General features: G+C 24.1%; 1 protein-coding gene across 3 annotated transcripts in view; it reads right to left on the bottom strand.

Annotated features, from left to right (window-relative positions):
* LOC127279650 (ABC transporter G family member 23) overlaps nucleotides 1-16,238 on the bottom strand; it is an 82,258-nt gene that overhangs the window by 63,909 nt on the left and 2,111 nt on the right. The window contains exon 2 of one of the 3 annotated variants that reach the window (XM_051302156.1): nucleotides 15,763-15,969. In XM_051302156.1, coding sequence (XP_051158113.1) covers nucleotides 15,763-15,833 — 71 coding nt within the window. In that variant the 5' untranslated portion in view covers nucleotides 15,834-15,969. The other 2 variants (XM_051302160.1, XM_051302159.1) reach the window with 2 other exon arrangements.

Genomic DNA, 16,238 nt, shown 5'->3' with positions numbered 1-16,238 from the left:
GGTTATTTTGCATTTTCATCCCAAAAAAAGGGTTATTTTGCAATTTTATGCAATTTTTTACAAATTTTTGGATATATACCTTTAAAATTACTCTATTTTTAAAAAGTTACTTATAAACAATTTTTTACCAATTTTTTATGGTTTTTTTTATTATTTATTGTTGTTTTTTAAATTTTTAGTTAGGAACCTATAATATTGTGCCTAATTTTAAGTGTCATTGAAATCAATTGTTTTTAACTTAATAATTTTAACATTTCTTATTTTAAAACGAAACATCTTCTATTATATTAAGTTAAAAATTTCCAAAAGCGACACCTACACCATGACCTCGACACCGTCCTTGGAAAATCTATTTTCACTTATTTTCAAATAAATCAAAATACTTTGCCATATGCTTTTAGAAAATCTTACATACTTTTTTTTGTAACATGTTTTTTCAATTTTAACCCGAAAAATGGTTATTTTACATTTTCATCACAAAAAAGGGTTATTTTGCAATTTTATGCAATTTTTTTACGAATTTTTGGATATATACCTTTAAAATCTCTTTATAAAGGTTTACTCTAGATAATAAAAATAAATACCGATATTTTAAAAGGTTTTTCGATTTATTATGAACATTTTTCTCAAAAATTTGCAAAATCTCCATGTGTTTATGGGGCAATTTACAGCAATATAATATAATATAATATATAATATAATATAATTAATAATATATTAATTTAAAACATAAATTATATATATAATGTACATAAACTACAATAAGTAAACAACAATAAGTATTAATAAGTATTAATAAATATCATGTTACTTAAATAGTAGTTTAAATATTTTTTATTTTTATTAAAGGGTGTCGTTCACTATTTTCATACCATATACATTTTTAAAATAATATTATAAACTCTTATCAAAGTGTTTTTTTTTAATTTTAAACTTATGTACTATAAATTTTAACCACCTCGGTGACACGACTGTATTAAACGTAACACAAATGATGAAAGTGTCCGCAGAGCGGCGCTGGCAGTACTTTGGCCCGAGTTTAAAACGTTTAAGAGAATAACTATAATAAAGTGAAATAAAGTAAAAGTAAAAAAATTTGTTGAAGTGTAAAATTATATTTATTAATCATAATATACGTAATTTTACTTTATATACATTTTATGTACATTTATATACACTTTATATATATATATATATTCCTGAAAATTCAAATTATAAGAGAATTAATAAGGGCTATATCTTTTATTAATTTATGAATGAATTACACTTATTAATTAATTAATTAATTACACTTATTTTTTAATTAATAATATTAGCAATAATAATTTATTTGTAATAAAAATAAGATTATTTTTGGTATATGTCATATAAAATTTTAGGTACATAGAATTATAATTGCATACAATGAATTTGAATTTCAGAGAAAGATTTAAGTAGATTGCAATTTCGATAATTTTTTCTGTTGAGCTGACAACTGCTTTTGATTGCACAACTGCGTGTGGGCAAATTTACGCATTCTTAATTCTAAATAAAGGTGGAGGGTGTATGCTAAAATATTTTCAGCGTGCTCCACACAAGGAAATTCAAACTCTTTTCCAGAAATTTCATCAATAATTGAATAATAAACATTGTTCTCTTTGCAGTTCTTCAGAAAAGATTCCTCAATCGCTGACAAAAATTTAAATAATCGAAGATTAGGGTGAGTGATTTCGTAATTTTCTTCAAATTGCAGCAGCTGAGAAATCGAATTATTCAAAATTGCAGAATTATTATTTTCGTTTGAAAATATAAATTCAGATCTGCACAATTCACATTTGTGAAAATCCCAAAATTTTTTCGCTACGTTTCCAGCGACGAAATACATTAGACAGTCAACAACATACGGTAAATCATAATCATGGTCAGTTGTGTTGACGAAGTCAGAAAAGTCAGAATCTTCTTTTTGAATAACAATGTTCAGTTTCTCTTTGATTTCTTTAATAAAATCTTGTCTTGTACGATTGTTATTATTTTTAAAAATTTCTTTCAATTCTGACATTTTCATTAAAGGTTTGTTCGACGTTTCAGGTAGAGAACAATTTCCTGTTTTGGGTGGTTTTAGAATGCTGTAGAAAGACAAGATTTTATATATTTGTAGGAAAGTCGGGGTACCAGGATGGTCGTTGGTTCCTCCTGCCAAACGAACTGTTCCAAAAAACCTCTGAATATAAACAAACAGTAATAAAAAATTATTAAATATTTATTTTATTTGTAACTATCTATAAAAAGCGAATAAACACACTATATAAAATATACTACTGTTTATATTTCTACATACACTGAAAGCAATCAACTTCTAAAATTCCAGACAAACACAGAAAATCTTTAAACTATTTCCACCATTTATACACAAACTTATAACAAAAATTACTTTTATACGAACCAGACGATCCAACAGTTCTAAATAAAATATTACGATTATTCTAAAACTAATTTAGAAATTTAGTTTTGAGTAAATGAAAAATATTTTAAATGGGAAGTAATATGAAATAAATTTTCTAGAAATTGATATTTTGTTTGACCAACCTCTAGAGAATCTTGATTTATTCTCCCAGTGAAGACCATTTCAACTTTCCTTGTATTTAGAAAATAATCAACTAAATCTAAAGTAGACTGCAATGTCATACGAAGACCCTGAGCCGTAGGATTAGTAAGGAATTCTGTTTCCTGAATTAAATTATCTTTTACAGCCTGTTCCCATTCGTTCAGCCATTTCAGGCTATTTTCCAAAACCTAGAAATAGTACGTAATTTGTTATCAAATAAAATAATAATTTTTTGCGGGAATTATTTTTAAAAACCTTAATATCTTTGCAATCACGTCGAAGAGCAGTTTCTGCTGAAGTTCGATTCAGTGCATCAAACATGTCATTTAATGTCTCACTGAACTTTGCCGTAGATTCACACGTGTTAAGACGCACCTCATAAGCTTTGTAAAAACGCAATCCACGTGCTGCAGATGCACTGAAAATCTATTAAATAAGTATACAAAACAATGAAATTTTTTTTATTTTATGTATTTATTAATCTACTTATATTTTATTTATTTATAATTTATTTTATTTATTAATTTATTTATATTTTATTTATTAACTTATTTATATTTTATTGTTATTTATTTATATATTTATATTTTATTTATTTATAATTTATTTTATTTATTAATTTATTTATATTTTATTTTATTTATTTATTTATTTATATTTTATTGTTATTTATTTATATATTTATATTTTATTTATATTTTATTGTTATTTATTTATATACATATATATTTTTTTAATTTATTTAATTATATTAATTTATTTATAACGTATTTGTTATTTGTTTTTATTAGTAAAAATACGCACCTGTAATGCTAAAGATACACGCATTTTGGCCAAACTATCATGTTTTCCAATGTGTACATGCTTTTTACTAATTTTTGGGCATAATTTTATTCCATGGTGTAAACTGTTGTCCACTTCGTGTAAAATAATATAATGGTCCCATTCCACCATTGGTTCATTTGGGTTGACCTAAAATTAATGTAAAACATAATATATTTATTCTTTTTTAAATAAATAAACATATGCTTGCCCTTAGTTTTTTCGAATTCAACAAACGATTACGAATGGTCTTCATTAAATGCGGCGCATCGGAAAAGAAAAAAACTTTACGATCTGGATTTATAGGATTCTCAAACCAGTTTTTGAAAGATGAATCCATTTTGCCACTGCATCCCATTAAAGACCAGGCTTTTCTATTTGGAGTACCTCCATCTGCAACTACTCCGTGAATTTTTGCCCCTGCTGATTCTAGAAGCGATATGGCTTGAATCAATATTTTAGCCAATTTTTCACCAGAAGTGGGACCTTTAGAGGCAAAAACTGCTACAGGTTGAGAATAGCTGTCATAGAGTGGCTGAAAGATTAGCACTAATCCATGATCAGCTAACTCTGTCTCAACATTTTTCGTCTGATGGTCCCCAAAATCTTCGACTCCTTTAAACATCATTGTTTTTTTATCTAATTGCAAATTTTTTCTAGTTGACATTTCGTCTACTAGTAATATGCCATCTAGCTGCAACTCTGATTTCTCAGAAAAGTGAGTCTTTAAAATTTCAAAAAATGCAGGATCGAAACCACAAGGACAGTCGAGAACAGATAAATATCTGAAAATTAAATTTTAATAAACTAATCGTTCATTTTCACGTCATTATATGCATGAAAATTATTTTTGTTTAGTTATAAAGTTAAATAGCGTCTATATAGATCCACAATCAAATTTACCAGTCAACGAAAAAAAGCCGAATTCTTGTTTAAAATCAAATTAATTACGTTTATGAATTTTGTATTTTAAAAAAAAATTTTCATATATAATATGTAAGAAATTTAATTTTATTATTTATTAAATTATCCATTACTATTTTTTCGCATTATCATTTTTATACTTTTAATGTTTATGAAAACTATATTTAAATAACGAAAAATTTTGAATTGATTACCTTCGAATAGTTCGAACGCAAGGTAGAGGTAAAATTTCATTTTCGCGTATCATTCGAAACGTTACTGGAGATCTCATGTGGAGTAGCATACACAGAACAATCCATTCATCAGAATATTTTCGATTTTTTTGATTTTTTACTTTGGACGCTTTTAATATTTCTTGAATGGCTAAGTGTTCTTTAGAACTTATTTTATCGTTTTTACTTAATAATTCATCAATTGATTGTTCATTAATTTTCTCCATTTTAGTGTGACATGCTTTTATGGAGGCTTTTAGTAAATGAACAGTCATTTGATTGCGAACTTTTGTCCGATTTGCAGTTCTTAATTTTTGAATTATTTTTTTAACTTTTTCTTGTTTTTTTGGGCTAAGGCTTTTTAAATTCAAATAATTCGAATTTTTATTTCTTTGGCGACGAATCTGTTTTTGATATATTAGGGTTTTAACATTTCTACAAAAGTTGCACTGATTATTTTGTTTCGAAATTTCATTTGACCCATTATTTTCAGGCAGCAAGAAGGGGCATTTATTATGTCGTAAGATATCCAGTTTATCTTTGTAACTGAATGTATTCCAAAGATTTTCATTATTTTCACCCTTATTATTTAACTCTTTCGGACTTCCTTCACAAATCCGCCGCTTGTCAATTACTGAAATTATGTTTTCAATTTCATCGATTGAATGAATTTCATCACTTTCGAATCCAAAGTCTTTGTGATTAATAAATTGGCTATTAACTTTTATAATCATTTGCATGTCTTCACCAACAGTAATTTCCTTTTGGCAATAAGAATCAATTTTGCCATTCTTTACCATTCTCGCTACTCGTTTGGAAAAAGTAACACCACGACATTTATTTAAAACAATCTTACTTTTAATCCAAGATGGGGGCATTCGAATATTATTTTTTTCATCAAAAATTTGCTGAAATAAAATTGCTAAATTCGTAGAATCTATCGAAGCATCTGAAACATCATCTTGGCTTTGTTGAATAATTTTAGGCATTTCACATTCATCTTCATTTATTTTAACTTTTTTATGATCATTATCTGGTGGCTCATCCAATTTTCGCTTTTTTGGTAATTTTCGAGGCTCTTTAATAGGCTCATTTCTTCCTAAAAGAAGTGTCGGCAAAGCTCCTTTTCTCAATTGAGGTTTCTGGTACTTACTCTTGTAAAATAAAGAACGTAAAATTTTAACAAAAATATTGGTATTAAAATTATGAATCTGTAATTACCTGGTAGAATTTATTGATTATTGTAAACAATTAAAGGACAAATTATATTACCTGTACACGAGAATCTTTAATATTAACATATTAAAGGAAAATTATTTACATTATTTTTTAATATTAAATTAAAGTAGTTAATAATAAAATTAATTATATTTATTATTATATATAAACAAGAATTATTTTTATTATATTACTTACGTTTTTAAAAAAGTACATTTTTTATACATACCCTTCCTAAAATAGTTCCGTCAGGTGCTGTTAATATTCTTTCATAAAGAATGTCCTCTTTGTTAAAATGTTTACTACATACAAATTTGCCTTTCACCGAAACATCATCTCTAAGAATTGCTATTTGCCATAATTTTATAGACTTAAGATCATTTGGAACAGCAAAAAAGTGAATTTTTTCGTTTGAATTTAGATCATGAATAGATTCATGTTTTTTCCAATCATAGCCAGATTTACAAGCAAAAGCAAAACATTTCACCATTTTTATTTAGTTCTATGTTTCACACAATTCGCATAAATTATTAAAACAATACATCAACTTTACAAAACTAATAAACCATTCATAAATTAAAAAATATTAAAATTATGTGTGTTTTAAAAAATTCTTCTAATTTGACAGATTGTAAACATATACAAACTGTCAGTTTAACCGGCCAAAGTACTGTCAGCGCCGCTCTGCGGCCACTTTCAACATGTGTGTTAGATTTCTTGTGATTTAATACAGTCGTGTCACCGAGGTGATTTTAACCCAAATCTTTTATTTGAAGTGCGATTCCAAGTGAGATTTTGACTTTTTCGGAGTAGGTTAACCGATTGCAATGAAACTTTGGAATTTTGTTATATATAGTAAGACTAATCTTTAACGTAAATTTCAGCCTAAAATATTTGTTAGTTTACGAGATTTGCAATAATAACAAAAAATTTAAAACTGCTATATCTTCCGTTCTAATAAACGGATTGAGGTCTACTTTTTTTTAAAATGTCAAAGAAAATGAGAGGAATAAATCTCTTTCAGAACATTTTTTTATAATTTTACAACTAAAAAAATTATTAAATAATAATTGAATAACTTTCGCGCGACTAACTAAAATTCAATCACTTAAACGCTAAAATGATCTTACCTGTGTTTTCTTTAATGTTCCAAAGGATTTTTATTGTAAATGTAAGTTTAACTTAAGAAATTTTATTAATTTATTAGTATAAACAATTGAGATTTCTGCTAGTTGACGTGCAGACGACATTGCGCACGCAGCATTCTCACATAGCCAACTGACGTGATTCGTGGACTAAATTGGCTATGTGAGAATGCTGCGTGCGCAATGTCGTCTGCACGTCAACTAGCAGAAATCTCAATTGTTTATACTAATAAATTAATAAAATTTCTTAAGTTAAACTTACATTTACAATAAAAATCCTTTGGAACATTAAAGAAAACATAGGTAAGATCATTTTAGCGTTTAAGTGATTGAATTTTAGTTAGTCGCGCGAAAGTTATTCAATTATTATTTAATAATTTTTTTAGTCGTAAAATTATAAAAAAATGTTCTGAAAGAGATTTATTCCTCTCATTTTCTTTGACATTTTAAAAAAAAGTAGACCTCAATCCGTTTATTAGAACGGAAGATATAGCAGTTTTAAATTTTTTGTTATTATTGCAAATCTCGTAAACTAACAAATATTTTAGGCTGAAATTTACGTTAAAGATTAGTCTTACTATATATAACAAAATTCCAAAGTTTCATTGCAATCGGTTAACCTACTCCGAAAAAGTCAAAATCTCACTTGGAATCGCACTGAAATTTATTTTCTAACTAAATCTTTAATAAATTCCGATAAAATGTCATTTAAAGTTGAAAGAATGTCCTGGGTGTCGGTCACTGTATCCGTTACCCAAATTAAAATTGATTTTATCAAATTTTGAAAGTTCCAAATAATTTTCGAAAAAAAAGGTTTTGTTAAATAATAATTACTTAACTTTCAGTGTTTTTTTTTTGTTAGTAAGCAATTATAATTTATATTGACACAATATAATATTATAATGTTATCAAATCATATAATAAAAAAAAACTCACCACAATCCCTTCTTCTGACATGCTTATTTCTCCTACTTTCCATTCATGACAGAATTTTGAAAAAAAAATTTCACTAAAAAAACACTAATGAAGAATTTTTTAAACATTTTTTTAAAACACAAATTAAATTACAAATTCTAAACAAAAAATATTCGAATATAAAATTATAAATAAATAAATCACCATAAAATAAGAATCAAGAGAAAAGAAACCTTTTCTCTCAATCATCTTTCATAGACTGAAGAAAGAATACAATTAATATTAAACGAATATCAAAACAATACTAATTAAGCACTACAATCAAGTAAACTTCGAAATTATAAAATTCGTTGAATTGTTATTTATTATTATTATTATTATTATATATTTTATATTATTTATTATTATAATAATAAATTATTAAAATTAAATATTTGTTTTTTCTGTTTCATGAATTAAAAATTATTTAACAATAACTAACAAACAGAATTGAAGAAAAATTTTCAAAGCGCCAAATTTAAAAAAAGAATTAACAATTTTTGAAAAATTTGAATTCGACAATTAAAAACTAATCAAAAAATTAAAAATGTTTAATAATTATTTGACAACAAATTTTGGCTCATAAAATAATTTTTTTTTTTTCAAAATTTATTCAAAATTAATTTTAATTATACGCTTATTTGGTATGATAAAGCAAATTAGTTTCAGGTTAAGTCAAAGAGCCTTAATTCTATCTAATAATTTTTAACTATACAAATATAGATTTTATAAAAAGAATAATAACAGTTGAAAGAATTATCAGTAAATGAAAAAAAAAAATGTTCAAATACATATTCATGTTCATTCTTTTTGAACAATGACAATAATAAAATAAAAAGATACTTGAGCAATAATACTAACATTCTGTTACTATATGCGTGTATCTTCTTACTATGGATGTCAAAATAATTGAAATATTTAAAAAATGGAAATTATTTTTCAAATAAATAACTCATAGCTTGACAAAAAATCAGTTTGCGGTTATGAAAAATAAAAAATTTACAAAAAAAAATTAAATAATTCATATTAATTAATTATTATTAACAATTTTTTTTCTAATAATAATCACTTCTTACTATTTTAGATTAAAATTGATTAATTTTTATTATTATTAATAATTATTATTATTTAATTAGTTAATAATAATAGGTACAGCTTTTTAGAAAAACTAATTTTTTTAGTTTCACCAAATTCATTTTCGGATGCTTTATATAATAATAATAATAATATTTTAATAATTTTTCATATAGTTTATAATTTTCTTTTTATTGTTTATAGTTTTCAAGTTTATAATATTATGTATTATTTTTTAAAAATTTATTTACATTCTTTTTTTTCGAAAAATGTTCTTTGAAATTAATCAGACATTTAGAACATAGAATTAAATTTAAAAAAAAATTGTAGAACTGAAATAATAATTTATCTAAATCTGAACTTTATGAAGAATTTGAATAAAATTAAAATGCATTTATAAAATCTAAATTTCGTAATATATCAAAAATCAAATGTTAATGATCTTATGAATTAGGCATGAAATTTACTTTTGCAAATCCATGTAGAAATGCAAAAAAAAACTGATTAATTACTTAAATTTAGATAAATTTTTGTAAGAAAGCATTTAAAAGTTATTTTGCGTGAATGTATTTTTTTTTTTTTTTTAATAAAAAAATGATTTTAAAGCAACAGTTAAAGGTGAAAAATTTTAAATATAATACTATGTACATACACAATATTAGTAACATTTATATTTATTATAATTGGCGTTGTTCTAAGGTCAATGCAAACAACTTCAAATATAATTATAAACAATAAAAAAAATATATAAACTATAAAAATGAAAATAAATTTTTCAAATATTTTTCATTTATTTATATGTTTAATTTGTATAACTTTTGTTTATCAAAAACTTTCTTAAAATTAACTATAATTTTTCAATTACACTGAAATAAAAATTTTTTTGTTTCAAATAATCGGTTACTTGACTATAACAAATAAATATTTATTTGAATCAAATAATTTTTATTTGAATTAAATAAACTGTATTTGAAACAAATACCATTTAATTGACTAAAATAATAATTATTTGATTCAAATAAATATTTATTTGATTTAAATAAATATTTATTTGATATAGTCAAGTAACCAATTATTTGAATCAAATAAATTTTTTTTCCGTTTAGTTTAAAACAATTAGTTAAAAAATTAATTTTTGCAGATACATTTCAGAACAATACAGATAATTAAAATGGGGACAATAAAATTAAATGTAATGTTCAATTAGTCTTTATAATTGCATGAAAAAAGGTATTTCCTGTTGCTCTTTCTATTGAAAAAAAGAAAAAAAAATTTATATGCTTACGAATTTGCTACTAAATAAAGGTGTGGAATTAATTTTAAATAATTATAATACTATTAAATTTGCAAATTACATTGTGATTATAATGCCTATTTGATTTTAATAGTTGTGCTGCCATCTTGTAGAAAGAGTGAACATCCTCTTATCAACAGGTGTTCGAAAGAGTTTTGAAATTTACAATTATGTAGATAAATCATTTTTTGCAATTTCATTAAAAAAATCTTGGTTTTCGCCTATTGTATTACATTATTTTTCTTTCTAATTTCACAGAATTTTTAATATATAATTGAAAAATTAATGTAATTTAAAATAAATAATTATTTAAAACTTACAAAATTAATTAAATTAACTACTTAAAATTAAATTAGAGAAAAATTTATTTTTTATAATATTTTATAATATTTTATATTATATATTTATATATATATATATATATATATATATATATATATATATGATATATTATATATATTATATATTTATTTTAATATTTTATAATATTTTTATATATACCTATATACTTTTAAAAATTCATTTCATTCTTTGAAATTTTTTATTCGAAACAAATATAATTTATTTGAATTAAATAAAAATATGAGAGTTAAATAATTATTTATTTCAAATAAAAAAAATTTTTTCAGCACTTACATATTTTTTTTCCCTATGCGTATAGTAATATAATGTTAAAATTTCTCTGTCACTTTTTTAAAAATTTATTTTGCAATTTACATAATAGAATTTATCACTTTTTTGTAAAATAATCTAAGATGAAAAAGATTGCTGAGTATCAATCCACCATATGTCAAAGGTTTCACTTGAAACATTTGATACATACTTTGTAATTTTTCATCATTATTCATATATAATTATTTTTAATCATTTCTAGAGAAATTATTTACAAATGAGTAAATATAAACAATGAGTGTAAAGAAAATATGTAATATATAAAATTGTGAAATCAGATTATGTTTCACATTCAAGGACTTTTCAATGTAAGAGTGACATTGAACTTAAGATTAAAGATATAATATTGTTTTATCTTATAAAATTAAATTATTTTTTCCCTCCAAATTTGAATCTCAGTGAAAATTTACGTCAAGAGAAATTTTTTAAATTCGAGACAAATTTATACTTTTAATAATTTTAGAATTAAATAACAATTTTATTTTGTTTGAAATGAAAATTTTTTTGCAGAAATAATTTTTTTTTGCAAAACAAATTTTTTACATCTATATATAATTCTCGACTGAGTTTATTTTTTATTATTATTTTAATTAAATTAAAATTCTTCATTATTGAAATTCGAAGCTTGAAAGGTATTTTACATTTTAACCGCATTGCTATTATTATGTCTTATTTTACAAACGCGCGGTTTAGACGCAGTCACCCTTCCGAATCGCCGGGAACAGATTTATTTTGTTTTTCACAAGGTTTCAATTTACTAAAATTGCTTTTTTTTTGTCGAGTTTAATAATTGAGGAAAAGAAGAATAGAAAAAAATGACTTGTCAATTAGAAATCATTCAATGAATCTTACTGTATAATTATATTGGCTTATTTTAAAGAAATTTTTAAGTTTTTCGTATGAAGACACGATAGTTATCGAAAATAATATTTTTAAATAAACAAAATAACTTTTTTCAAGTTTTTTTTATAAATATCACTATATAAAAATATTTGAAATTATTGTTTTATTGGTGGAACTATAAACGACACTAAATTGCGTAATTAGTTAATTTTTTTGTCAGAAAGTAGAAAAAAAATCGTAAAATAAAAATGTGAGATCAAAAATTTTCTTATTTTGCAAAAATCTATTTGAATTTTTAAAAAATTTTTATTAATAATATTAGTTTCGAAAGCTTTTTTGATGCTCTTTCGATTGATAATAAATGTATTTTTGAAAAAAAAATTATGACCATAATTAATGAAACTTAAAAATAAATTTGACTTTTTTGGGGTGAAAAGGTACGATTTTTTTTTCTTTTTAATCGAAATCTGAGGTTTTTTCCTCTAAAAATATATAGTTGAGAAAGTGAAACAAGGTTCTTTAAATGTTGATAATTAACATTTTTTGCTTTTTGTTTGATCATTTTCGGATATATTTTTGATTATTCTTTACTATTATTTTAAAAAAATATTCTTTGTTCTAATATTTTTCGAAATTTTTTTTTATTACAGTACACCCACATAAAAGATTTCTTTAATTTAAAGAAACCAATTTCTTTGACTTGTTTTCTTTCATTCAAAATAAAATTTTCTTTGAAACAAAAAAAGCTTCTTAGTTTCAAAGTAAGTTTCATTGATTCAAAGAAATTTTCTTTGAATGAAAGAAATTTGTGCATCAAATCAAAGGAATTCTAACATTGATATATAGGGTCAAAGAAACATTTCTTTGAAACGAAGATAATTTTTTTTTTTGAATCAAAGATAATTTGTTTGAAACAAATAAATTTTCTTCTCTCTATATCTGAATTAGTAAAAATGTTTACTAATTTGAATTAGTGACTCACTTTTTGCTTCTGAATTAGTTAAATTTTACTAATTACACAGCTTTGACACAGTTTTGATCTGGGGGTCTGACTATGCCTACTTTATGTTTTTTGGGTCGCTGAATCCGAATTCGAAGTCCGTTTTACCCCATCAGATCAGGATTTTGAGATAACCTCAAAAAACCAATATAGCGGACACTTTTTCGAAAAATTCATCGGATTTGCCCTAAACTGATCACGAATCTCATGTCAGTTTTTCAAAATTCAAAATGCCGGATCTAAAATGGCTGACACATTTTCGAAAAATTCATCGGATTTGCCTGAAACTCGTTATTCGGAGGTTTTTGGAGTCGCTGATCACGAATCTAATGTCAGTTTTTCAAAATTCAAAATGTCGGACACTTTTTCGAAAAATTCATCGGAATCGCCTGAAACTCGTTACTCGGGGATTTTCGGAGTCGCTGATTACAAATTTGAAGTCAGTTTTCAAAAATTCAAGATGGTATCGTAACAAATTTCTTAAGTGTATTTTTGAAAACTGATGACTTTAAATTCGTAATCAGCGACTCTGAAAATCCCCGAGAAACGAGTTTCAGGCGATTCCGATGAATTTTTCGAAAAAGTGTCCGACATTTTGAATTTTGAAAAACTGACATTAGATTCGTGATCAGCGACCCCAAAAACCCCCGAGTAACGAGTTTAAGGCAAATCCGATGAATTTTTCGAAAAAGTGTCCGCCATATTGGTTTTTTGAGGTTATCTCAAAATCCTGATCTGATGGGGTAAAACGGACCTCGAATTCGGATTCAGCGACCCAAAAAACATAAAGTAGGCATAGTCAGACCCCCAGATCAAAACTTTTTTTTTTATTTGTGTAGCTGTGTAATTAGTAAAATTTAACTAATTCAGAAGCAAAAAGTGAGTCACAAATTCAAATTAGTAAACATTTTTACTAATTTAGATTTAGAGAGTTTGTATCAAAGAAATTGATTTCTTTGAATCAAAGGATTAAAAAAAACCGCATTTAAAACTGAAAATTTTTGTTATTTTTAAGTGATATACGTTTGAGAAATTCTTATCCGTAAAATAAAAATTTGACGTTTTAAGGAATTCTTTAAAATGTAAATTTCAACAAATTAATTTTAGAGCTTTTTCATATGTCTCGTTAATTTTCAAAATTTGTTATAAAATTTCACAATTTTTTTTTAATTTCAATTTTTTTTTTATTTTAGTATAGACTACATACAGAAAAGATTTCATATAGATAAAAAAAAATTTTAGGCTATTTTATAATAAACAAACTTTGATGTGTATAATAGCCCCAATCACGAGGATAATATATTCACGATTTTTAAGTTTCTGTAACTCTAGCCAAAAAATTTTTTTTGTCAACCAATTTATACAAAAAAAAAATGTTATTCAATTCAAATAATCGGTTACTTGACTATTATCTTAAATAAATAATCAAATAATTTTTATTTGAATTAAATAAATTTTGTATATTTGGACCAAATTAATTGATGAATTCTTTAAAAGAACGTTCACAATATAACGTAATAATTAAAAAAATAAAAAATATTTAATTCCAAATTTTGAGTTAAGTAAAAAAAAAATTGCGTTTTTGTTGCTATATAATTACTTTGGTTGATGGTAATTAACAAACAAAGGATTGTAAATATAAATTTCAGAATTATTTTTTACACTTTCGAGGGTTTTTTTTTCTTTTCTTTTTTTTTAACGCATCCTCAATTAATATGTGCATTGGAAGTTTTTCAGATGAAAAAAAAATGGGAATTCATGGGGATTTACCGATGGAAGGTAATGTGGTACAGAACCGGTTTTATGGTTAACGATACCAAACAGGTTCCAGTTTTAAATGCTTTGGTGGTCGATTCTTGTGTATATGCATTGAAGCGTGATGAAATCGAAAATTAAGTTACGAGAAAGAGAGACAGAGAGAGAAAGAATATTTATGGGTGGGAAAGGGATGGAAAAGCGTAAATTCCAAAGCCAAAGTTCATTCTTCATATATATACACACATTGCCTTTCAGAATCTGTTTGATCTCTGGAGCAGAAAAGTTTGTATGAGATGAACATTTATATTGCCTTTCACTACGCACAACGATTACCAATTACTTTCACGCGCGTTTATATCAACTTATTTTTGATGTCATATATATATATATATATATATAGGTTTTCCATGTATTCATTGCAAAATTAATTTTTTCAGCTGCATTTTTAAAATATAATTTTGCCAGTTAATTTTTTTAAGAAAGTTGTCTCATTTTTTTAATGAAAAAAATTTTTGTCACACATATATATATAAAATTATAATTCTTGTAAAACAATTTGTGGAAATGAGGTAATAATTTTAACGGTTCGTTTCATAAGTGTTTATATATGAAGGTTTTTCTTTTGAAATGATGAGTGGTGGAAATAATTGTAAAAAAAAAGTGGAAAAATAAAACAAAACTTAAGAAATAATGAGAAAATCATTTTTTTTAAATTCATTGTTTTACGGATAAAAAGTTGAAATATTTAACGAATGTATTAACACACATTTTCTTTAATTAAGTTCAGAGTAAAATGTATATAAATAAATAATTTAAAAAAATAAATTTTTAGAGGAAAAAAAAATTTACCAATAATTAATGAAGATAAAGGAATTTTTTTAAAATATGTTAACCTACATTTTTTGTTTTTAGCTTTTTTTTATAAATATTTTGCATTACAATAATTATTGAGATTCCTTGAATTGCACAATTAAGAACTATACAGGAAACTGATTCCTCTCTCTTTCGCTCATATTCAAGATATTTTTGTCGTCGATTGAGGAAAGTAGAAAGCAGTATTCTTGTGAAATCTTCCTTCAGTATATCTTTTCAATATAACGCATTACATGTATGTGTGTATTATATATATATTTAAAAATTATAAATGAACTAAAAAAGGGACGATTTTGCATATAAATGAACTGATGACGTAATATCATTTATGCACAAAAAAAAGAAAAAGAATTGCTCTTTATAAGACAAATATAACAAAGAAAACAAACCTGATACTGCTACTCCAACTAAACATCTTCCTTATTTTTTCTCTTTGAATTTCTTCCTCCTTAGTAGGCATATTTGAGATTTAATTCTTTTTTCTAATTAACTTGATATTCTTCTTTAATTATTTTAATCGCAATAAGGGATCATCACTTCTTTTTTTTTTTGTCAATATTACAATATATATGTTTGATGCACAACGCGAAATTCAACTGAAAGAAAAATATACGCAATTTTTACAACACAAAGAACAATTTATATTTTTAAATTGAGCTGATTACCTTGAATTTAATTTATTTCTACGCACAAATTTTGCCCATATAGTATAATATATATATATTTCTTTTTATAATGTCTTGCTTTCACGATTTTTATTTATATTGTTAAAAATTACTTTGAACAAGTATTTTGTTTTCTATATAGAAAAAAATTTTATATAAAATTTTATTATTCAATTTAACAACAGGCTTAAAGTTTTTTT

The sequence above is a fragment of the Leptopilina boulardi genome, unplaced genomic scaffold, assembly GCF_019393585.1.
Source record: "Leptopilina boulardi isolate dan_hultmark-lab unplaced genomic scaffold, ZJU_Lbou_2.1 LbouV2_221, whole genome shotgun sequence".
Classification (NCBI taxonomy): Eukaryota; Metazoa; Arthropoda; class Insecta; order Hymenoptera; family Figitidae; genus Leptopilina; species Leptopilina boulardi.
This window is presented reverse-complemented; position numbering and strand designations above follow the sequence as displayed.